This window comes from Sus scrofa, chromosome 7 (assembly GCF_054392235.1).
Source record: "Sus scrofa isolate SSC_HxYL_T2T_F1_AM1 chromosome 7, Sscrofa_HxYL_maternal_Yorkshire_Landrace_v2.0, whole genome shotgun sequence".
Lineage (NCBI taxonomy): Eukaryota > Metazoa > Chordata > Mammalia > Artiodactyla > Suidae > Sus > Sus scrofa.
Window position 1 is genome coordinate 1,662,317 of NC_139389.1, and position 24,384 is coordinate 1,686,700.

At 50.2% G+C, this 24,384-nt stretch overlaps 1 protein-coding gene and 1 long non-coding RNA gene across 25 annotated transcripts in view; one reads left to right on the plus strand and one right to left on the minus strand.

Moving 5' to 3' along the window:
• Window positions 1-24,384, minus strand: part of MYLK4 (myosin light chain kinase family member 4) — an 89,937-nt gene that overhangs the window by 63,258 nt on the left and 2,295 nt on the right. For 4 of the 24 annotated variants that reach the window (XM_084967208.1, XM_084967207.1, XM_084967214.1 and 1 more), the window contains exons 2-3: window positions 9,941-10,079; window positions 8,443-8,714 (exon numbers count right to left, since the gene is read on the minus strand). The exons of 1 other annotated variant lie outside the window; for it this stretch is intronic. In XM_084967208.1, the coding sequence (XP_084823334.1) occupies window positions 8,443-8,610 (168 nt within the window). In that variant the 5' untranslated portion in view covers window positions 8,611-8,714; window positions 9,941-10,079. Of the gene's footprint in view, window positions 1-3,873; window positions 4,145-8,442; window positions 8,717-8,758; window positions 8,881-9,940; window positions 10,080-14,085; window positions 14,233-15,286; window positions 16,996-24,384 lie in introns of those variants that run through there. 19 more of the 24 variants (XM_084967200.1, XM_084967205.1, XM_021100110.2 and 16 more) reach the window with 14 other exon arrangements.
• LOC146401130 (uncharacterized) lies at window positions 11,837-17,617 on the plus strand. Its single transcript, XR_014809448.1, has 2 exons — window positions 11,837-12,612; window positions 14,014-17,617. It is a non-coding gene; the product is annotated as an uncharacterized LOC146401130 (long non-coding RNA).

Sequence of the window (24,384 nt, forward strand, 5' to 3'; positions counted from 1 at the left end):
TTCTATGCCTGCCCCGTCCTAAGTCAGTTCAGATAAACCGGGAACAGTACGAAAAGCACCAGGACAGGAAAAGCCAACAGCCGTGTTCACTGCTCACATGTGGGGCGCAAACCCCACAGGCTAAAGGTCAACTGGGCAAACCACAGGGGCTCACCCACCCTCACTTCCGGTCTGGTCTCTGCCTCTTTGCAGAATCTCCTGACACCAGGCCCCCTCTGGAGCTCAGACTCCCAGCCCCCAGCCTGAGGCCTGGGGTGGGGGTGCGGGGAGAGGGGGTCAGTCCCAGAGCAGGGGGTAGCGGTCAGGAAGAGGTGGTGCCAAGACAGGAGGCCGCGGGCCTGTGGGGCCTCTGCCCGCTGGCCCAGGCCTGCCCTGTAGCCGCTGTACTGAACCTGACAGCAACCACGCCAAGGGCTGCCCGGCCCTCTGACGAGAAAGCGGGTGCAGAGCAGCCTGGGCGTGGCTGTCTTTGGGGGAGGGGCTGTCCCTGGAATCGGGGGCCAGTCTGCTGTACCTCTCTTGGGCTTCAAATTCTCCCCAGGCAGGGGCTGGATGCACTTACTTCCAGGGTCCCTCCTGGGCCCCAAGACACAGGCCTTTCATACCCATTGTCATGGGAGTGCCACAGCAGCCGCACTCATGCTCATCCAGGTCCTTGTGGACAAAGCCAGGAGCCACGCCCAAGCGCCAGGTCCCAGCTGGCATCCAAGTGGGTGCCTGGCATGTCCCCAGTCAGGGGACTAGCAGATCGGACACTTTCTCTGATGCAAAGTTCTCATGACGTGTGCAGTTCACCCAGACACGACGGCCCTGGACCAACGAGAGGGGCGATGGATGGTACCCCCCACCTCCATCCGCTGAGGCTGTCCTGTCTGGCGCCTCGACCTGTGGGGCATCCCTGCTTCAACTCCCAGGCCCCAGTGCCAATCCTAGCCTTGCACAAAGGCTCCCGGCCGGCTCCACCTTCTGATGGCCTCAGGAGCAACAGCGGGAGCACGTGAGGGGCCCCAGGTCATCTGACCTGTGGGGGGGTTTTCTGTGGGTCTGGGTCTAGAGCGGGGGCTCTGGGCCTCTCTTCCCCTGCTGCCTGCTCCTCACCCCCGCCTTTGTTATCACTGCTACATGTTGGGCAGAGGGTGAGAAATGAAGCCCAAGGTGGCCAGGGGCCCAGGACCAAGACCTGGACACAGTGTCCTGAGGCCAGCGTCCACCTGCTGACCTGGCAGCGCCTCCTTACTAGCAGTGTGGAGTGATCTTTGGTTGCAAACTAACAGACCATTTAAAAAATTTATATACGTGCGTGCTGCTGTGTATTTGAAATTCTGGAATAAGCATATCTAAACGGTGAGCCCGCTCTGGTCTTGATTTGCTAAAATTTGTTAAGGACTTAGTAAATGACAGAATCAACTAGGAGTGTGAAGACAGAGCGAGAACCGTGACGGGGGTGTGAGCAAAAGCGACGTGAAAGAGAAATGTGACTTTACAACCATAACGTTTCGGGAGGGTGGATAAGGACATGGTCTGGTCAGCTGTACTTGGGAATTTCATGTTCAAGGATGCTAATCATTTTCTTCCTTAAGAACCAAGACTGGCTCTGCAACATTTACGTACTTTGTTACAGCGACTTAACTTCTACAGAGAGAGAAGAGGATATTCTCTCCCATTGCAGCCAGTAACATAGACCTATCATGAGTTTAATCATTCTGGGGTCCCCAATAACACAAACATAGATAGGCATCTCCTTTGTGTTTGGCCTGGGGCTCCCAGACCCTCTCACGGCAGGGATCGCGCCCCGTGCGCTGGAGAACCTGTCAATTGTCTCACGTCCTGGATGCAAACCAGCATCCAGATGGGGTTCTCTGAAGCCCTGAGAAGGCAGCTGTTAAACGCCGTGCCCGCAGGAACGTCTAAGACCAGAGGTTGCCCCACTTCTAAACGACCATTAGCAATGGGGGAAGAGGGGATGTGCTGTAAATCTGATTTCAGAGGCATTTTCTTTACAGTTAAAAGCTACACTTTATTTAAGAACACACCCTCAGCATTCCTAACCAGCCCATCCATCTGCTGACCTATCCTTTGGGAAAAACGCCTGGAAGCCACATCTCCCGGCTGGGAATTAACTCATTCCTTTCCACGTGGAGGTGAAGGCTCCAGTGCCTCCCATGGGAGCCCAGCGTGGTTCAGGCGTGGGCAACAGCAGGACCACACGCACTGGGCCAGGTCCACGGAGAGGCGCGGGGCCACCGAGCAGCCTGCCTGTCGAGTGGGCTCCTCTGAGCGCCACAGCACGCGGAGCTGACGGCTCCCGGCTGAGTAAGATACAAACAAGGTATTTATGTGCAGACACAGGGACACAAGGCCCAACTCTCCTGAGGAATTTTTTTAACTATAAATTATGCCTTTTCAATGGGGCAGTATCACCTCTCAGGGGGAGAGACTGATTCTGTAGGAGCAGAGAAAACATCCTACTCTATGTGCAAAGCACAGACAGACCTGCACACACACGTCCACGGCGGCAGAGGACATCTGTGGCACGAGGATTTCACAGGAGGGGCTTGGCCAAGCAGAATACAGCTGGGTGTCCCTGGGATGGGTAGAAAGTGATGAAAAAATGGGGACACCCGGAGTTCCCATCGTGGCTCAGTGGTTAAGGAATCCGACTAGGAACCATGAGGCTGCCGGTTTGATCCCTGGCCTCGCTCAGTGGGTTAAAGATCCGGCGTTGCCGTGAGCTGTGGTGTAGGTCACAGACTCGGCTCGGATCTGGCGTGGCTGTGGCTGTGGTGTAGGCCGGCGGCTACAGCTCCAATTCGACCCCTAGCCTGGGAACCTCCATGTGCAGCAGGAGCGGCCCCAGAAATGGCCAAAAAAAATGGGGACACCCCTGTCAATCAGTGACTCAGAACACTTTCTGTAGTATTTTCTAAACTGCCTTCTATTGTCTTACAAATAACACATCCTACGCTAAGTGATAAAAGAATAAAATATATAGAAAGAGCTCATTTTCCTTCTCTTGGGAAGTGCTGCTGTCCTTAGAATCTGAATAATTTCTCTTATTTCAGGAGTTCCCGTCGTGGCGCAGTGGTTAACGAATCCGACTAGGAACCATGAGGTCGCGGGTTCGGTCCCTGCCCTTGCTCAGTGGGTTAACGATCCGGCGTTGCCATGAGCTGTGGTGTAGGTTGCAGACGCGGCTCGGATCCCGCGTTGCTGTGGCTCTGGCGTAGGCCGGTGGCTACAGCTCCGATTAGACCCCTAGCCTGGGAACCTCCATATGCCGCGGGAGCGGCCCAAGAAATAGCAACAATAACAACAACAACAAAAAAGACAAAAAGACCAAAAAAAAAAAAAATTTCTCTTATTTCAGAATTCTCCTTTTTCTGACTGAGTTCCATCCCTGGAATAGCTATGGCATCACAGGGCAACCGTGCAAAGGAAAAGCCCAGAAGGCCATTCGCACAGCAGCGTGGTCAGAAGAGGGGCTCACTCTTCAGATTCTGCTTTTGCAGAGACTTCTTAAAAAGGGGGCAGGGACGTTTTGCTTTTGTGTCATTTAATTTTCATAAGTCACATAGAAGTAGGAGAAGAAGAGACGCTGACATTATTTTTAGCTCTCTCAGACAAAAATAGATGGCCAACTTCAGCATGCGTCAGGTATGGCTGCCTCCAGGTTCCCCGAAAGTCGAAGAAGAGTTTGAAATGTCAAAATGTGCCTCTTGCCTCTTCTCCCAACTCCCTAAGACGGCCATCCTGGGCAGGGATTAAGAGGGGACATGCATGCCATCTGCTTGGGCAAGCCCACTCCCTGGCTGGAAACATTCAGACAGGACAGCGAAGCGGACCCATCACAGTTAAAAGTGATGACATTACTACCTGGGTGTCCTCAAGAGCAGGTGCCTGTCTGTGTCCTCCCGGTGTCATCATGGACCGGAGGACGCGCCAGAGGACAGGAGACGAGAGAAGGCACACGCTACCTATGATCCAGACTTCTTTTCTTCTGAGCGATACGTCCATGGTCGCTGTCCCTCCCCAGGCCCGGCACCAGCACGTCCCTAAGCATGAACTCTGCTCGGGGGAGGAGGCGTGGGGCTGCCGGGTCCTGCGGGAGACGTTTCCAGTTACACCGTCAACGGATAATTCTCCTCTTTAAAAGGAAAAATATGATGGCCCGGGTGACAGATCTGAAACAGGTGCAGGGGCACAGGGAGACCGGCTGGCGACAAGTGACACCACCGGGAAGGCGCTTGTCCCCAGTTCAAGGGCCATTAGCACCACGGAAACTGGCATCTGTCCCTGTGGCTGGGCGGCTGCCAGGGCGGGTGGGGAGCAGAGAAGGGGTGGGCGAACGCAGGTGAAATCACAAGCCCTCCACCCCCAGCTAGCTTATTTTGAGATCGAAATTATAGTCACCGTGACCACGAGTGATGGTACAAGTTCACAGCCGCTCGACAAGAAATGCCACCTGCCATTACATGCGCCAACTGCCAAGGCATAGGGAGCACCGCGCTTTGCTCCAGCCCACTCTTGCCTCCTCGTGTCCTGTTCTTCAATATTCTATGGTTTGGCCTTTGGAGCATTTGTACCAGGCACTTAACCATTCCAGAGGCTGCGGACCCACCCCCGTGGAGCTGTCCCCACTCCTGGCCCACAGCTTCCCCTCTGCCCCTGGGGACCACACCTTTTGGGTGGAGGGGAGGGGGCTGGGGGCTTGTGGGGGAGGCTGGGGAGGGACCAGAGGAGATGATTACACACAACCTCAGGCATAAAAAGCAGGACTGGGAGTTCCCGTCGTGGAGAAGCGGAAAGGAATCCGACTGGGAACTATGAGGTTGCAGGTTCAATCCCTGGCCTCGCTCAGTGGGTTAAGAATCCAGCATTGCTGTGAGCTGTGGTGTAGGTCACAGACGCGGCTCAGATCTGGCATGGCTGTGGCTGTAGCTGTGGCTATGGCTGTGGGGTAGGCCGGCAGCTACAGCTCCGATTAGACCTCTAGCCTGGGAACCTCCATATGCCACGGGGGCAGCCCTAAAAAATAAAGTAAAATACAAATAAAAAATGAAAAGCAGGAATGAGTTTCATCAATGGAGCAGACAGGAGCAGGCAGGAGAGTGGACTCTGGTGGCCTGAGAGCACTATCTGGCTCCCTGGTCTTCCACTAAGCACACGGTGTGTGTGCGTGTGCCTGCATGTGCGTGGGCACGAGTGTATGAGCCAGCAAATCAGATCTGAGGGAAGTGCAGCACAAGGGCTATTTACGTGGACGGCGGGGAACTAACGAGGGAGGAAGACCTGGACTTGGCTGCGTCAAAGGACACTAACAGCAGTCCCGAGCGCCATTATCATGAGTCCACGGCGTAAACACGGAAGCTCTTAAACCCGTCCCTCGTGGGGCTGACCGACTATTTGAGTTTTACTTTATCTCAACACCATATCGAGTGGCTTAGGATCTAGTTTATTACGACGTATCTGCTCAAGGCTTTTAAACACCTACACTATCTAGCCACTTGGGACACCCTCTAGAATATACGAGGAGAAGGTCATTCGAAAACAAAACTAAAAGGAAGTTGAAAAAGAAACAAAACATGGGGAAGAGTAGAATCTGTGGTATTTAATCAATTCAACAAAAAATGAAGTAGGGGGAAAAAAGAAGAGAGTTAAAAATAAATCCAGAGGAGGAGAAATGACTGAAATAGAAAAACTTGATTTAAAAAAAAAAAAAAAAAAAGGTGTTCCAGTCATGGCCCAGCAGAAGCAAATCTGACTGGCATCCACGAGGATACAGGTTCCATCCCTGGCCTCACTCAGTGGGTTGAGGATCTGGCGTTGCCGTGAGCTGTGGTGTAGGTCACAGACGCAGCTCAGATCTGGAGTTCCCCTGGTGGCTCACCAGAAACGAACCCAACTAGTATCCATGAGGTGGAAGGTTTGATTCCTAGCCTTGCTCAATGGGTTAAGGATCCAGTGTTGCCGTAAGCTGTGGTGTAGGTCACTGACGCTGCTCAGATCTGACGTTGCTGTGGCTGCGGCTGTGGTGTAGGCCAGCAGCTATAGCTCTGATTCAACCCCTAGCCTGGGGACCTCCATACGCTGTAGGTTCGGCCCTAAAAGGATGAAAAAAAAAAAAAGAAAAACTGGGTTAAGAGCAGGAAAAGAATCAGCCTCTGAGCTTCACAAATATAAGCTGCTGAATGCATAATTTGTCCTGTTGGAAGAGAAAGGACTCTTCCAGCAAGAAATTGCACATCAAGCCTTCAAAGCAGTGTCCATGTCACTAGAGCGCCTGAAACTGGGGGTAAATCCTTTTCATGCGGCGCAGGGAGGGTTTCCACTATGATTAGCCGTGCTGATCTCCTCGAGGAGGAAAGGGAGAAAGGAGAAAGAAGACGTGGAGAAAAACACGGCAGGCATCTTTTTGCGGCCCCGGAGAGAAAAGAGCGGTGCCGTAACGACTTCCCGTGGCCCCAGTGGGACACGGAGACGGGTCGGCCTAGCTCTGTCTGCATTCCTGAGGACATCGGAGCTGCTGGGAGCCCTCTCCATGCACCCTTGCCAAGGCCTGCTGGCTGCCTGGCACCCACGCCCTGGGCAGCCGGGGCCCTGTGGCCTTGGCAGACACAGAAAGGCGAGCTCCTCGCCTCCCATCTGTGTGCCCGTCGTCCTGCCAGGCAAGGGAGGGAGCCGGGGAAATTTACTGCCACATCTCTGGGCCCTCAGCCACGTACCAAGGAGAAACTGAATGGGACATATGGCCGTCCCTCCCCACCTTCCACACAGCGGTGACTGCAGGGCCCACGCCAGGAGGCCCAGGTCACACAGGGGACACCAAACCAACGGTGTCCCCTAAAACTCAGGAGCGGCTCATCGCAAAAGAAACTTCTAAAAATGTTGATAGTCCTGCTTTCGCTCTTTAAAGATGCCGCCTGCTTACAAAAATCATATCGCAGAACCTGGAGAACAGTCCTGGGAAAATAAGCAAATTCACTGAAACGATTACAAGCAGTTGGCTAGTTGAAAATTATAAGAATATTTTGTCTCCTCTGCTCTACAGAAATTAAAGAACAGGAAGGGAAATCCTTGTGTGGTTCATTTGGTTGTAAGCAGCCTCATGAGGAAGCCCTGGCACCTGCTTAAACTCTGCCCGTGGGAATTTCCTCTTGGGGCTTGTTGAACAAGAGGCTGACGCCGGGGAGCGATGGACTGGGGGCTTGGGACTGGCACGGGCACCCTGAGGTCTATGGAGTGACTGGCCAGTGGGGACCTGCTGTCCAGCACAGGGAACTCTGCCCAAGAGTCTGTGATGGTCTACCTGGCGAAAGAACCTGAAAGAGAATGGATGCGTGTATAACTGAATCACTGTTGTAGAGCAGAAATTGTCACACTGTAAATCAACTATACTTCAATAAAAACAACTTTTAAAAATGAAAAAAAAAAAGAAAAAAAATGTTGACTTCCTGGAAGAGTGGAAGCCTCAAAACACCTGAGTTTCACCCTGACTCAGTCCTTCTGCCTCCTACACTTGGTCCCGCACAGTGAAAGGACCCTCTGGCCTTCGAATCCGTGGCTGTGTTTCTCTGTCTCCTCCTCAGCAGCGCCCTTCCCACCCGCAGAGGGTTTTCCCGAATAGCAGCTGGACAGAGGGGGACGTTTCCCAAACTGGCCTCACAACGATCCCCTCCTCGGATGATTAAAGACAATGATTCCCCGCGCTCAGCCGGAAGGCCGACCTCACTGAAATACACCTGTCGTTGCGCAAACATGCCTGGTGCCTATTCGGAGCCTTTACCAGGAAAGCAGCCGAGAACGCGAGGCGGACGTGAGCGCCAGGGAACCCAACGAGGCCCAGCCGGGCGGTGGCGGGAGGGGCGCTGCCGGGGACGGGGACCGCATGGGGACCCCCCCCCCGCCCCGAGCTGGGGGGCGGCGTTGCCGACCGACTCCTACTCTCCGCCCCCGCTGGGGACAGGTCCTCCGCGCGCGGCTCGCTGTACGTTCGCTTTTCCTGCAGCGACGGGCCCACGGCTCCGCCAGGCAGCCCCTGGGTCGGGACAGTCCTGGCCGGAGAGCCCGCAGCTAGAACGGGGCCTGCGAGGCCGCGGCGGCCGTCAGGCAAGGCTCGCTTGTCCCTGACTCCGACGCCACGGTCCACAGCCCGCCCGATCCGCGCCCAAACCCAGGCTGGGACGCCAGCCTGCAGAGGCAGCGCGGGTTTCCACGCATCCTCGACAGGCTGCAGGGCGGCTGCGGGGCGGCCGCGGGGAGGGCCGCCCACGCCAGGGCCTGCGAATGGTCCTCACCCCTCACGCGGGCCTCCCGGAAACAAAGTGCAAGTTGCCTGTTCGGGAAAGGTCCTTCATTCCGCCCGGTGACAGCTGAAAGCTGTCTAAGGAACGTACCGCTTTAGCGAGAACGGCCCCTCAGAGGAGCCTTAATTAGCACGGTTACCTGGTTCTTTCCGGACCTCGAATCCTGCTCACTAGAAGTCTCTTCCAGAAAACACCTCCTTCTCTCCATCTCTTCCACGCATCCATCCTCCGGAAAACAGGCCCTCTCCTCCGGCCGGCCGCCGGGGCAGCACGTGGGGCCCTGTCCCGGCCGCTTCGCTTGCAGCATCTGGGTGGCGAGTCCGATCACGTTCCGGCCGCAGCGCGGTTCTCGTCGCCCTCTGGCTCCGGTCTGTAAATCAGGACGCAGTCGTGACTTCTGAGCACACTGTCCTCTCGACGGGGAAAAAGAGAAACAGTTCTCATCACTGACTCACACGTTTGACTCTGGGGAGACGACCAGGGAAAATTCTGAAGCCGCTTCTATGTAAACGGGAGAAGGGATGCGAAATCCGAAGGGAAACCCAGACATCGATAGTGACTTTCAAATGCTGCAAGTCTGAAAGGAAAAAGGTCCCTTTCCCCCACTTGGTCCTACAAAAGCAAACAGTAAGGGGCAACCTGAATTTTCACTGGGCCACTAGGTTTTTTCCTGCAGAAGATTTATGTCAAGGGGTAAGCACAGGATGCAGAGCGCCTTTGGGTTTACCTGGGGTTTTGTTTTCTTCTCCTGCGGGAGGCGGGGGGGTCTTGCTGGGGAAGGTGGGGGGGGGGTCTCCTCTTATGCTCCCCTGGGGAATGTTGCCCCTTGGGGGAGTGGGCTCACCCAAGCCTTCCCAGAGCCTTGCTCTGCCACATCTTAAAAGGTATGCTGTTTATTTTTAAAAGAACTTTGTTTCTTTCCAGCCCCTCCCTCCTTGGTAAGAGTCCCAGGCGCCTTTCTTTGCATCCTCATTAGCAGCTTAGTCCCCAGGAGGTCACATCTTTGTGCTTCCTTGAAACCCTTGCCTACAAATCAGGTAAAAGGCATCCTATGCCCTGATACATCGAATCTACGCTTCGCTCCATCCCAGGAGACAGCCGTTCCCTCCGGAGGCCCCCTGCTGGAGACTTTCTGGAAATGGCTTCTTCCAGCTTTTCCCCCTTTTGAAATCCTCTGTAAACATCTCCACAAAACTTCATCTTTCGTTTTCTTAACGCGTCTAGTGAAATGATGACTTGAGTTCCAAATTATTTAAAATCCAGTGTTCTGCAAAATTCTACTTGGCCATACAAAGACCTCACTTTTAAACACACCAGTGTGTGAACAGAGCTCTGTAAATACCCTATAGACCATCATTAGCCTCCTTGCAAGTTTCCCTAAAAAAAAAAAAAAACTTTCTTAAAATGAGGATTACATGGCTACTTCTAAGATAAACTACCACTAAAATGTAATAGGTAGTTGGAGATGGTACTTAGTTTGGGTCAAGAAGCCACAAAAAAATTAACATATTTAAACAAAAGCTTGGGCCCAAGATCTAAAATCTGGCAAAGTAACACTAAACGTTAAGGCCTCCCTGGAGTTTGGTACAACTTGTTACTTAAAGCAACATAGAAAGAAAGAAAAATAGAGCAATTACCATTTATAGGAGGACATTCCAGGGTTTCGGCAGCTCCAGGGGCAGCACATACATTCCAGAAGATAAAGAGAAGTTTCAAAGAGTTCAGACCGACGAGCAGCTCTGATGACAGTCTTTACCCACAGCCAGAATAAGTCTTCTGAAAAGACAAGTGTCCACTCTGAGAGGAAGTGTCCTCTCTCTCAAATGCCACTTTGAGCCCCTGTTTAAACTCAGATGGTCCTTGATCTCATGTTGCTCAGCTGTTGCCTTCTTAGTCAGATGGGGAAGAATATTAATTTTAGACACCAGGCTTTTCAAAGTTGATGGCTCCATTTCAGAGGTCAGGTAAGGAGAGGACAGGCCGTAACAGTGGATGAAATATCACCTTCACCTTCCCGTCCCGTCAGAGTGACAACACGCTCAGGAGCACAAACCTGCATTTGTCCTTGGCCATCAGAAGCTTCCCTCCTGCCCCTTTCAGACCTGAGAGTTGGGGCACAGTCCCAGCAGCGGGGGTTGGGGAATGGCAACCCTACGGCTGCCTTCTCTGCCCGCTTTGCACTTGGATGCAGCCAGCGACGGCAGGAGAGAGCTTCTGAAGGCAAGCACCCAGCGAGTTTTCATGATCTCAGCCCTTAAAATTATTTGCAACATCTCCAGCTGTTTACAGCAAGGGAAAAGTCACAGGCAGAGGCATCCAGGACGAGAGTGAGTTTTCATTAACTCTCCCTACAGGCCCTCTGCCTTTGTCCCGTGGCTTTGTCACAGGCGGAGAAAAGAGAACCCAGTGCAAATGACCCACCTGCCCGATTCCAAGAGCCGTGTATTCCTAGACTCACTGAAGTTGCCTAGAACCCTGACTCCCTAGAAAACAGGACTGATAACCTAGACCGTCCCACGCTCTCATTTTCACCCCGTCAGAGCCCTTGCCACCTCTCCGTCCGCCCCAACACCACCAGCCTCCAGGGCCCTCTGCTTTTCCAAAAGAGTTCTTACTTTTAATTCCGATCAATGTACTTCATACAAAATAAAAACACATTTCCATTTTGAGCAGTGTATAAAGAATTACAGCATAATCTTTTTTTTTTTTTTGTCTTTTTTTTTTCTATTTCTTGGGCCGCTCCTGCGGCATATGGAGGTTCCCAGGTTAGGGGTCTAATCAGAGCTGTAGCCACCGGCCTACGCCAGAGCCACAGCAACGCGGGATCCGAGCCGCGTCTGCAACCTACACCACAGCTCACGGCAACGCCGGATCGTTAACCAACTGGGCACCGGCAGGGGTCGAACCCGCAACCTCATGGTTCCTAGTCGGATTCGTTAACCACTGCTCCACGACGGGAACTCCAGCATAATCTTTAAAAAGCCCAGCTTTGGGTGTTTTTCTAGGATGAGAAAACTTGGCTCTTCAGGAAGAGTAAACTAAACAAAATTACATATTGGAGTTCCCATTGTGGCGCAGTGGAAACGAATCCGACTAGGAACCAGGAGGTTGTGGGTTCCATCCCTGGCCTTGCTCAGTGGGTTAAGGATCCAGCGTTGCCATGAGCTGTGGTATAGGTCGCAGATGTGGCTTGGATCTGGACTTGCTGTGGCTGTGGTGTAGGCGGGTGGCTACAGCTCCGATTGGGGTTGGTTGGAACCCTAGCCTGGGAACCTCCATATGACACGGGTGCGGCCATAGCAAAGACAAAAAGACAAATATATATATATATATATATTTGTGAAAGATATATTATGTAACAAAGTTTTTATAAAAAGACCAACCGGATTTGAGGTCATCAATTTTCCTTGGAGGAATTAAATTGTGAAAAGTACGGAGACGGTGGCAAATCCCCACAGAAAGCCACGTGAGCTGATCTGTGTATCCCTCCGCCCAGCCAGCCAATCAGCTCCGGAGAACCAGCCAAGGGCTCCAATCAGCCAGAAGCTAGCAGAAACGGCTCCTTTGCGGTTTTTCTTAATGATCTTTACATGGAGGGGTCTGAGAGCTACAGAAACGGTGAAAAGTGGAAAGACAGCATGGCAGGTCCCTCTGTGCCCTGCCCCCCGAGTTCTCTGACTTTTAGCATCTTACATTGGTAGACTGTGCGTGTCACAGCTCTCGAACCAATGCTGATGCATTACTAAGAACTAAGCTCCATGCTTTATTCAGACTTTACGAGCTGTTCCCTCGTCTCCTTTTCTGTGCTGGAATCCCACCTATGGTTTCCTATTGCATCTAGGGCCACTAGGATTTATGACCGACTGGCTGCGGGAGCGAAAGAAAGATGGCAGGCGGGGCTCACTTTCCACATTTCCCCTGAGCCCCTGAAGGGGAAAGCGGACATCGACTAAGATGGAGAAGCTGTGGGAGGAGCAATCTGGGGGGAAAAGCCAGGGCCTTAGTGTTTGACATGGCCTTTAGACATCGGCGGTGAATGAGGCCGGGGGAGAGGTCCAGGTCAGAGACAGAAAGGTGTCACCCCACGCAGAAGTCCCATGCATCCTGTGTATCCAGCAAAGAGCTGTTGACTCATCACTAGAGACAAAGTTTTTAACTGTGTCCATTTGTTCTAAAAGAAAAGTCAACTCAAAGAAGCCATCCAAGATTAGATGACAGTAATGCAGTTGTGCTGTGCCACACTGTGTCCAGCTTCTAGTGGCACAGAGGACAAGCAGCCTGGTACAATATTGACCATCAGGACAAACAGGTACTACATGCATCCCCACCGGGGTCTGTCCACCGAGACTCAGCCCCCAAGTCCGTGCCCATAAACAACGGGAATGTCTTTTTTTTTTTTTTTTTTTTTTTTTTTAAGGGCTGCACCTGCGGCATATGGAAGTTCCCAGGCTAGGGGTTGAATCAGAGCTGCAGCTGCCGGCCTACACCACAGCCACAGCAACAAAGGATCTGAGCCACATCTGCAAACCACACCATAGCTCACGGCAATGCTGGATCCCTGACCCACTGAACGAGGCCAGGGATTGAACCCACATCTTCATGGATACTACTTGGATTCATTACTGCTGTGCCACAACGGGAACTCCCAAAACTGCAGTTCTTTTCAAGGGACATTTCCACAAACTGGCAAAAGACTGCTGTCTTAGGAGCACGTGTGGCCAGTGACTGCGGGCTGGTTGGCATCCACACCAGACTGGACCATGTGGTGCCTCCCACCTGCACGCACACTCTGAATGTCTCCAGAACAACAAGCCTTCCTCAATGTCTACACACGAAAGTGGAACAATCTTCACAAATACCAAAATGCAAATGAAAGGCCCCCCGCTTTCCACACAACTATTGCATTTTCTTCCTCTCAAAAAGCACCACTGGGTACGACCCATAAAAGCAAAAACGAATACATTGCACGTCACCAAAATCCAATACTTGCTCTTCAAGAGACACCATAGGAAAATGAAAAGACAAGCTACAGACTTGGAGAAAATACAGTGAAATCACATATTTGATAAAGGACTTGTGTCCTGAAATAAACTCTTATAAATCAACAATATGATGACACACCACTTTTTTTTTAATGGACCAAAGATGTGAAAGATATCAAAGAAGTTATATAAAAGAAGAGCTAACATGCACACACACAAAAATGCTCAAAAATCTGTCATTTTGGAAATGCATATTAAAACTACCATAAAATAATATTTCACATCCACTAGAAGAGCTACAATAAAAAACGAGATGAAGGGGGAGCTCCCCCTGTGGCTCAGCAGGTTAACAACCCGACTAGTATCAACGAGGATGTGGGTTACACCCCCGGACACACTCAGTGGGTTAAGGATCCAGCGTTGCCATAAGCCGTGGTGTAGGTCGCAGATGTGGTTCAAATCCTGAGTTGCTGTGGTGTAGGCGCCAGCTGCAGCTCCGATTCCACCCCTAGCCTGGGAACTTCCATGGGCCACAAGTGTGGCCCTAAAAAGAGAAAAAACAAAGGAACCAAAAGGTCAGGTGAAGGCAAATGTTGGTGAGGATGTGGAGAAACTGGAACCCTCGGGTTCATGCTGGTGGGAGCCTGAAGTGGTGCAGGCGTCTTGGGAAACAGCTTGGCAGTTTCTTGTCACGTTATTCCCGTGTGACCTAATAATTCTCCTCCCAGGTATCTTCCCAAGAGAAATGAAAACCTATGAACACAAAGCCTCACACGAATGCCCACAGCAGCGTTACTCACACCGGCTGGGAAATGGACTCGACCCCGTGTCCAGCAACGGGTTTGGAGAAAGGCCCTGGATACACCCGCGCCGATGGGATTCGACGCCACTCAACCGTGAGAAGGAATGAGGCACTGACCCCGACGCAGCCCGGACCCACGAAGACACTGTGTAGGTGAAAAAAAGCCAGAAACAAAGACCATCAACGGTGAGGTTCCGTTGGTATGAAATGTCCAGAAAAGGCAAATGCACAGACACAGGAAGAAGATCAGTGGTTGCCGGGGGCTGAGAGCAGGAACAGGGGTTCACGGTAAACGAAATCTTGCTGGGCGATGGAGCTGTCCGGACCCCCTTGGGAGTTCCCTGGGGTGCAGCGAGCAGAGGACCCAGCATTGCCGGGGCCACGGCACAGGCTGTAGCTCAGCGCAGCTTCGACCCCTGTGCCCCAGAACTGCCACAGCTGAGGGTGCAGCCAAACGAAACAAAACAGAACAAAATCACTTTGAGCACCTCGTTCGGTTTCCTAAAACAGAGTGGAATTGTGAACTTAGGACGGGTGGATTTTATGATCTCTAAGTTATACTTCAGGGAAGTAGTTTAGAAATAGGAAACCCAATCACACGAATAATGAAAAGTCAACTTGTTACAAGAGGGAGGCGAGCACCACGGCCGTCGGTGGCCAGCTGTTCCAGGGCACCCAGGCTGGATCCAAGGAGCGGTAAATCACAGCCCACACCGGTCGGGTCACTCGGCCGGAGGAAAGGCCAGTCAAAAAGGTGGGTGAGGAAGAGTTAAGACTCTTACCCTTCTCCTGGTGGCACTGCCACAGGCTGTGTGACTTTGTGATTAGCAGAAAATTAACAGTAATTAAAAACCAACTTCTCTGTCTTCCTTTCTCCCCGGGGATAGGAAACTTGGAGCCAGGAGGGCTCTGATGTTATGGAACAGTCAGACTTGTTTACAACCCAGCTGATATTAGACCCTTAAAATTTCCAAGTGACTGTGAGTAAGGAGCTAAATTTTGTGCAATAAAAAATGAAAATAAAAGAGAGGGTTGAAAAAACTGGATAAAAACCTAGATGGGACCATTTAACCCTTAGTCTCCTCGGAAGTTACTAAATGCCGTTTTAGCTCTTTAGTTCTATAATGGCTGCACAATTTGTTCATCTAAGTATCAACTTTTTAAAATTTTCTTATAAAATGTAAATACACGTCACTGACCTAACACACTGCTTGGGAAATGACATGAATGCTATTCGACAGGAACAAAGTACCTGGGTCAACAGGATTCATAAATCCACAAATACATTTCCAGAGTGAACACGCATTCCGTGGAATTTTTGTTGGATATATTTTCTTTCCTTGGACTTACTCTTTTAGAACTTAAAACCTACAGAGCATCAGCAGGAAGAGTATGAGGAACACCCACACGTCCTGCACTAGGTTCACCAAGTGCTTCTGTTTCCGGTATCTGCTGTGCCTCTTTTCAGAGAGGAAGTTACAGACCTCCTGAAACTTTATCCCCAGTGCATCCGCATGTCTCCTCGACGACAAGACAGGATCCAGTCAAAAATCACACAGCACATCCAGTTGGCACATCTTTCTCTCTTGTCTCCTTTTACCTAGTCAGGAAACAATAACCCAGTCTCTTATTTTTCTTTAACTTTCCATGACATCGATATTTTTGGAGACTCCAGATATTTCTTCATAAGGTATCTGCCCATCTGAACTGCCTGCCTGTTTACCAGGTAAACCACTGGGCGGGAAAGCCACCGACGTGATGGACTATAGGGGGCTCGTGGGGTAGCCTGGGTCGTGATGAGTCACATTAAATGTGGTGACCTGATGCAGGTGGCATCTGCCGGATTTCTCCAAAGTGAAGTTACCCTTTGTTCTTTTGTACGAAATGCACAACTTCAGAGGACGGGAGGGTGTCCTGTTCCCCAGGGATCTGTCACTTGCAGTTTTCATTCCTGCCTGAAGCAGTCATGACCACAGGGATCCTGGAAGGATGATTTTCTGGTTCTGTCGTCTTCTGCATCGATCGACAGGTATTCTGCTCGGAAGAAGGACTCTCCATCCCCAGCCTGATCTCACTCCCTTTGTGGCATCAGTATGAACCCATGGATTTCCAAAAACGAATAAACAGTCCCTGTGTTGCTCGTCGTCACGCTCAACCTGTCCCAGCTTTGGCCGGTGGGGGCGCCCTCATACTTTTGAGGCGGCCTTACTCTGGCATAACGAGCCGGTACAAGCTCACCTTGTAGATGTCCTGCCCTGTTTCTCGAATCTGCCACTTCCTGTCCCTTCTGGAGAAGAATGACATGTAGAAGTCACCATGGGGGCGGCGAGAGTGTTCTTTGCTGCTGGGCTGTCATTGCTTCCAGTCCTTTCATGGAGGGAGCGAGGAAAGATGAGGTTTTAAACCATGAGTTCACACTGCGAGTTTTCCAGTTCCAACTATCGCCACAGGTTCTCTCTGTCCTTCCCCCATTCCGCACACGGACCTCCCTCGCATTGATTCTTTACGCCCGAAAAGGAAAGAACAAATAAATCGCTTGCTATAAGGTAAAACCTTCGCTGCTGCTGAGACCATCTGAAACAACCAGGGAAAGGGGGAGTATTCACGCCCAAATTCTAAAAATTCCATTCTGCAGCATGAATCATCTTTTTTTTTCCCCCCAGTTGGAATTTGAGGAAGGGTATATTTATGTTTATGTTCTTGAGACTGCTTTTCTGCCTTCTAAATTGGAAGTTAATTTCACAGGCTAGAAGAACCTTATGACAGGAACAAGGCATGAAATTACAGAAGTGCAAAGCCCAAGCCATGCTCTTGGGACCAAATGTTGGCTTGCGTTTCCCCAGAGGGTAAGGCTCAGGAGAGAAAGTTTCCACGGGAAGAGACGGCAGCAGAGAGGGCAAGAGTGGCCCTAAAAAGAAGGGGGAGAAGACAGCTGAGGCATCAGAGGCGCTTGATAAATGGCAGCCTTTATGGTCAGGATTGGTAATATTTTTTGGCACTAATGTGACCAACTCTCATAAAAAATAAGAGTATCCACTGAGCACTGTAGAGGCTCAGTTCTAAAGGGAAAACTAGTCCCAAGCATCTCAGTTTTCTGAATCCCTGAGCAAAACCACTTCTTGCTCACTGTATGCGAGGACATTACCAGCCCATGGCTGCAAAATGAAGTCACATTAACTTAAAATACTTTTTTTCCTCCACTGTAACATGTGCCTGTGGAAAGTACAAAGAATTATAAGAATCACTTAAGAGACAATTATCAACACCCAAAGAGTCACCGCCAGAGCTGGCATATTGCCAGCAACTCCAAATCCCATTCCTTGTCCTCCCCCATGAATTAACTACTAATCTGAAAGTTTATAATCATTTCTTTTACTTTCTTTGCAGTTTTTAGCACCTGTACGTACACTCTAAATGTAAAGCTTTGTTTTGTTGGATTTGGACTTGTGCGTAAATGTACTTGTACTGTTTATATTATTTGGGTTTTTTTTTTTTCATTTAAAATTACCTTTGAGCCATCATATTATTGTGGATAGGTGTTTCTCCTGGTTTTCATTACTACCCAGTGTTTGATTATTCACGCGTTGTAAGGCGTGTGCATGCGCCCCGCTGCGGAAGCGCGCTCCAGACGTGTTCGGTGGAGCCTGTAAGAACACCACCGTGATGCCTGACGCACGTGGCAGCGTGGGCGCCAACAGAGAACTGCCAGCACTGCGGAAACGTTCCCGTTGCTCTGTGTCTTTAACAACACTTGAAATGTTGCTAATCTAGTGGATGTGCAGTCATATCCTTATTTTTTTTTTTTTTTGGTCTTTTTGCTATTTCTTTGGGCCCCTCCCGCGGCATATGGAGGTTCCCAGGCTAGGGGTCGAATCGGAGCTTAGCCACCTGCCTACGCCAGAGCCACAGCAACGAGAGATGCGAGCCGCGTCTGCAACCTACACCACAGCTCACGGCAACGCCGGATTGTTAACCCACTGAGCAAGGGCAGGGATCGAACCCGCGACCTCATGGTTCCTAGTCGGATTCGTTAACCACTGCGCCACGGTGGGAACTCCCATATCCTTATTTTTAATGAATTTTATTACATTTATAGGTGCACAACAATCATCACAACCCACTTTTATAGCATTTCCATCCCAAACCCCCAGTGCATCCCTCCCAACCCCCACCCTGTCTCCTTCGGAAACCATAAGTTTTTCAAAGCCTGTGAGTCGGTATCTGCTCTGCAAAGTTCATTGTGTCCTTTCTTTAGATTCCGCATGTCAGTGAAGGCACATGATGTTGGCGTCTCACCGTCTGACTGACCGCACTGAGCATGATAACTTCTAGGTCCCTCCATGTTGCCGCAAATGTCATTACTTCTTTCCTCTTAATGGCTGAGTAATATTCCATCGTGTATCGGTACCACTTCTTCTTGATCCACTCCTCTGTCGAGGGACATTTTGGTTGTTTCCATGTCTTGGCTGTTGTGTAGAGTGCTGCAGTGAGCACTGGAGTACGCGCGGTAACATCCTCATTAAATTTACACTGCATTCCTCTGGTTACCAAAGGGCTGAGAATCTTTTTCGTATGTACACACACGTGGGTATACACATGCTGTTTGGTCTTTGTCTTTTATTAGGTACATGTTTGTTCTTTGCTCAGTTTTCATTAAATTTGCTGTTTTCTTACTGCCATGTAGGAGTCTTTGATGTTTTTAATTAACGTTAATTTAATTACTTTTAAAGAATTTTTTTCTATTCTAAGTACCGTGCTTGACAGTGAGGTGTCTCGCCAGTGTCTCCCCCGGAGGCCCTGCAGGTAAGAAGAAAGGGCACAAGGCTCAGGGGGAGACAGGCTCTCCTGTGCGTGTATTGGCAGCTCCTTTCCCACCGCATAAATACACCATGATTTTTCCATTCGGCTTTTGATGGCCGTTCGGGTGTTGCCATTTTAGGACTATTACGAACAAGGCTGTGTTGAGAATTTGCATTCAAGGCGTCTTGTGAACACGTGAATGTGTTTCTATCTCTCTTGGGAATCATGCGGCAAGAGTGTGTTTCTCTTTTGAAGAAAATTGGAGCGGGAGGGACGGGGAGTTTGGGGTTGATGGATGCAAACTATTCCATCTAGAATGGAGGAGCCATGAGGTCCAGCTCTTCAGCTCGGGGAACTATATCCAGTCTCATGGGATAGACCATGATGGGAGCCAACAGAAGAAAGGGCGTGTGTGTATATATCTGACTGGGGCACTTTGCTGTACCGAAGAAATTGGCGCCGCCTTGTAAATCAACTGTATTTCAATATGTTTAATTTAAAAAGAAAACTGCCAAATGATTTTCCAAAGTGACTTAACCATTTTGCGCTCTCCAGAGCAACGCTCAGGTTCCCTCCGTGCCTTGTCTTTGCCAACACTTAATATTGTCTGTATTTTCAGTTGTTCTAGACTGAGTTCAGCAGTATCTCATGACGGTTTTCATGTGTTTCACTGTGCTGCTTCATGTGTGCTTTCTATTCATATATCTTCTTTTGTGTACAGTATTCTTTTTGTTGTTGTTGTTGTTGTTTGTTTGTTTTGTTTTGTTTTGTTTTTGGTCTCTTTAGGGCCCCAGCATATGGAAGTCCGCAGGCTAGAGGTCAAATTGGAACTACAGCTGCTGGTCTACACCACGGCCACAGCAACGCAGGATCCAAGCCTTGTCTGCAACTTGCATCACAGCTCACAGCAATGCCAGATCCTTAACCCACTGAGTGGGGACAGGAATCAAACCCACAACTTCATGGACACTAGTCTGGTTCCTAATCCACTGAGCCTCAACAGGAACTCCTGAGGTATTCCTTTATGCCTTTTGCCCATTTAAAAACGGGGGTGTTTTGTCTTATTATTGAGTTGCAATAATTCTTTATATACTCTGATTACAAGGCCAGTGCAGATATATGTATTGCAAATATTTTCTCTCGGTCTATGACGTGCGTTTTTAGTTTCCCACAGACGTCTTTTGAAGAGCAGATATTTTTACATTTTAATTAAGTCCAATTTACATATATTTTTAATGACTAGTGCTGTCTAGGTGCTCAGTAAGAAACGCTTATGAACCCAAAGCCCTGAAGCCATTCTTCCATGTCTCCTTACAGAAGCTTCATGCTTTCACACCAAGGCCTGTGGTCCAATTTGAATGACTTTTTGCCTGTGGCAGCAGGCAGAGGCCAAGGCTCATTTCTGCTCTTCTGTTTATTCCATGTGAAAGGCTCATTGGTTGGACTTAAGGTTAATTTTTAATGTGTCTCTGAGACTCTCCACTACACTTGGAGACCCTTCTGCCAACAGGCCACTGTGCAGCTCCCAGTGTCCCCCTGCTCATTTCTGGAAATTCCTAGAGCTGCTTAGGAAGGCCACCAAGTGTTCTCTGGGCTGTGGTCCTCGTGTGTGTCTGCAGGGTCCTCCCGCCTGCTGGGTGATGGCCACGGTCAACACCCTCCCTGAAGAAGCCTGGGCACTGGCCCAGCTGGTAGCGCCATGGTGCAAACACCAGGGTCTGAGCTGTGGGGGCCCCTGTCCCGAGGGCCAGAGAGAGCTGGGGGAGGTGGCCTCCCCTCCAGCACAGGGCTGCTGGGTCTTCCAGACCCAGATTTGTGCCCAGAAGGCCGTTTCTCCAAATCGTAAGCTCCCGCTCTGGTCTTCAGCCCCCTGGAGGCTTCAGTTTGATGAACAAGAAGAACACAGATGCACGGCTCACCCTCCACGTTCTCTCCTCTCCTCCATGGAAACCCATCTCCCCCCAGAGCAACCCCGTCTCCTTCCCAATGGCACCTCTTCTCCGACCCTAGGAGACCATCTTACTCCCACCTCCAGAAAAGTGTCTTTTCTCTATGGAAGGTTCTCTAGACAGCTCCACGTCAGCAGGTCTTCATCTCAGCCTTAGATAATGAAAAGCCCCATCCAGGCTGTTTCTCCGGACAAAACAAAACAGTCCTGATGTGACACTTAGGGCGAGGGGTCAGGCCCGCCCTGACACCTGTCTGCCTGTTTCGCTCCCAGTCATTTTCCAGGGCCTGCTTAGCACCCCTCCGCCCGGCTGGGGCCTGCCCGTCCTGGAATGGAAGCTGGCAGGAGCGGCAACAGACAGGAAAGTGGGAGATGACACTACCAAGAGGCACCTGCTGTGAGGGACAGACAAGAACTCAAACGAGCGAAGGGACCAAACCAGCCTGGAGGGTGCAGGATGATGAAGAGACTCCTCTAAACTGAGGAGTAAACGAAACCCAGACGGCAAACGACGGGAAAGGCCGCCAGGGTGAGAAGCGTGAGAAGAGCTGACGAGTGTCTTAGTGTTTTCGCCATTAACACCACGGTGGCCGCTAGTTGGAGGCAAAGCAAACAACCCATCGCGGTAATGCGGTATCTTTGTTTTACCAGAAGTTTTTCAAAATCAGAGATTGAAGCAGAATTTTGTCTATGTCATTGCACATTTCACTTGATACGGTCAAGAGAGCTACTTTCTCCAATGGTTTAACAGTAGCTAGTACTGGCCAGTGCGATTCAGAAAGAAAGAGAAGCACTGTTGGGACACGAACCCGCCCACACCAACTAGGCATCCTGCAGTTCAATTCTATCTGACACAGGCTCCCCAGCTGGTCAGGGCACAGTTGCCCACAAGAGCGACCCGCTGCACACTCCAGCCTCAAGGCTCAAGGATCAGCTGCCCTCCTACCAACTGGCTACAAATGTGGGCCCCCCGCCCCCAGGTTTGCTAATTCTCTGGACCAAATCGCAGAACTCAGAGAAAGCACTTCTGATGAGTCTTTTAACAAAGGATGTGCATAACTCGAGGTCTGGTGGCAGGTCCATGGAGACAGGGCTCGTCCCACCCCGTCGGTAAGCTCAGCAACCAGGACGCGCCACCAGCCTTTGCGGAGTTTTTACGGGGCTTCCACTGTGTAGGCTGCACAACTGATTGAATCACTGGCCAGGGGACTCGACTCCACGTCCCACGTTCCTCCCCACACTACAGATGGCTGGCCTGGATTGTGCTGGGTCTTTTGGGTGACGTGACCGGCCCGGGCCGGAAGTTCTCTAGGGACCCAGTGCCATCACCTCATTGGCTCTCCTGTCAGTCAGGAAGTTCCATGGGTTTCTGAAACTCTGTGCCAGGAACCAGTGACAACGTTCAGATATATGTGTACACAACAAGGACCAACTGAAAGTCACGTAAAAGTCCCCTCACAAAGGCCGAATACGAAAGAAATTAATAGACGTCAGTACACTTGTTTTATACCAATAAGACCAGCAGGAGAGTAGAACCACTCAAAGGCTTTATTACAGTAGCAAGACACTGTGTGCAAAGTATCAGAATAAAGACAATAAGAAATGGGGTGCAGGTTCCAGGGGCTACAGAGGGGAATCGGGAAAAGAAAGGCCCAGGAGGTTGGGCTGGGGGAGGGCACTCCCAAGCGGGCAGCGCAGATGGCCACGGGCTGAGTGGCCTGACTTTTAGGACAGTGACTAAAGCCTCAGGGATGTGCCTCACCCTGGGATTAACGGGACTCGAAAGGGCGTGGATCCTGGGGCGAGATGCTGCCTGAGGCTCCGTGACACCAGGAGCCTTGTTACACGGCAGCACTTAGGACCTTGTGGCCACAGAACAGAGGGCGAGTCACCCACAGAATCCATCATCCCCACTGTGATTCTGGGGCAGGAGGACAAAGACGGTGACTCCGTTCAAAGTGAACCACGAAGCAGGTGAAAACAATTCAGCAGTGAGGTACGAGAAGGCGAAATTTAGGCCTAGGGTTTACTGCTTTATGTTGCTCTCGTTTCCTGCAACCTTCCAAACGTTGGTGTGCATGCTGACTTAAAAAGAAAGCTTAAATTTAGTTAGAAAAGCTGGTATGATTTATTCATTTTGTTTTTCTACCACCACCATCTAGTGGAGAAAACTCTGAACTTCAGACAGAATGAGCTGGGGTCCAGGAAAAAGGAGCAGCAGAGGGCTTACTGTCACTTTCACATCCGTAAGATCGCTGAATTCTCACAAGAGACTGGGAGAGAGGCGTTGCTGTTTCCCTCTTAGATTTGGAAGCTGAGGCTGGGAAGGCAAGGAGCTTGTCCGAGGTCAACTGTGGCCAACTCGAGCCCACATTCTGGGGCAAGTCCCGAGTATCTTCACCCACAGTCCAGCCAAATGGCACAATCTTACTCATGTGCGGGACTGTGGGAAGAAAGTGCGTATCACACACAGAGAGTTTTCTATGTTTTTCCTTTTCTTATTTTTTCTTTCATATATTATATACAATACACATAAACACACGTATAAAAATAAAATGGGATTACATGATATAAATGAGTTTGTCACTTCTCATTTTTACCCCATATTACACATTGAATATTTTCCCACTATAATAAAAACTTTTAAAAATATACATCAAGGGAGTTCCTGTCGTGGCACAGTGGTTAACGAATCCGACTGGGAACCGTGAGGTTGCGGGTTCGATCCCTGGCCTTCTTAAGTGGGTTAAGGATCCGCCGTTGCTGTGAGCTGTGGTGTAGGTCGCAGACACGGCTCAGATCCCACGTTGCTGTGGCTCTGGTGTAGGCCGGCGGCTACAGCTCCGATTCGACCCCTAGCCTGGGAACCTCCACATGCCATGGGAGTGGCCCAAGAAATGGCGAAAAGACAAAAATAAAAATTTTTTAAAAATTGAAATTAAAAAATATGCATCAGGTAACAATAAAGAATGAAATTACAGGTAAGTGCACAGTGTAATACTGAAGTGCATTTTGAAAGACTGGAAGAGGGAGCTAAAATATTAACCAGGAGGATCTCTGCGTAGACTTTCCGTGATAAGCATGTATTATTTCTTTTAAAAAAAGTTTTAAGCCTCACATTTATTAAAAAAAAAATTCAGGAAACGTCACAGTTGTTGTCCAGTTGTTTAAAATACTATTTTAAAGTATTTTGCTTGTGTTAGAGGTGACCGCATGTCCATATATTTCTATACATGTTTAAAATTAAGGCAGTGCATTACATTTCCATATTTAGTAATATTTTCTCCAAAATTCCTTCTGAGGACCGCCCTGGAACCTGAAGGGTGGCAGAGTATATGGCATAAGGATTATTTTGAGCTGAAGAGAGCTGAGAAGAAGCTAATTTGCCCAAGAGCAGGACATAAATCTGTGGGTGTCCCCCTCCCCCTCTGCCCAGGAAGGACAAAAGTCAATCACTGAAGGAGCTCCCGTCATGGCTCAGTGGTTAGCGAATCTAACTAGGAACCACGAGGTTGGGGGTTCGATCCCCGGCCTTGCTCAGTGGGTGAG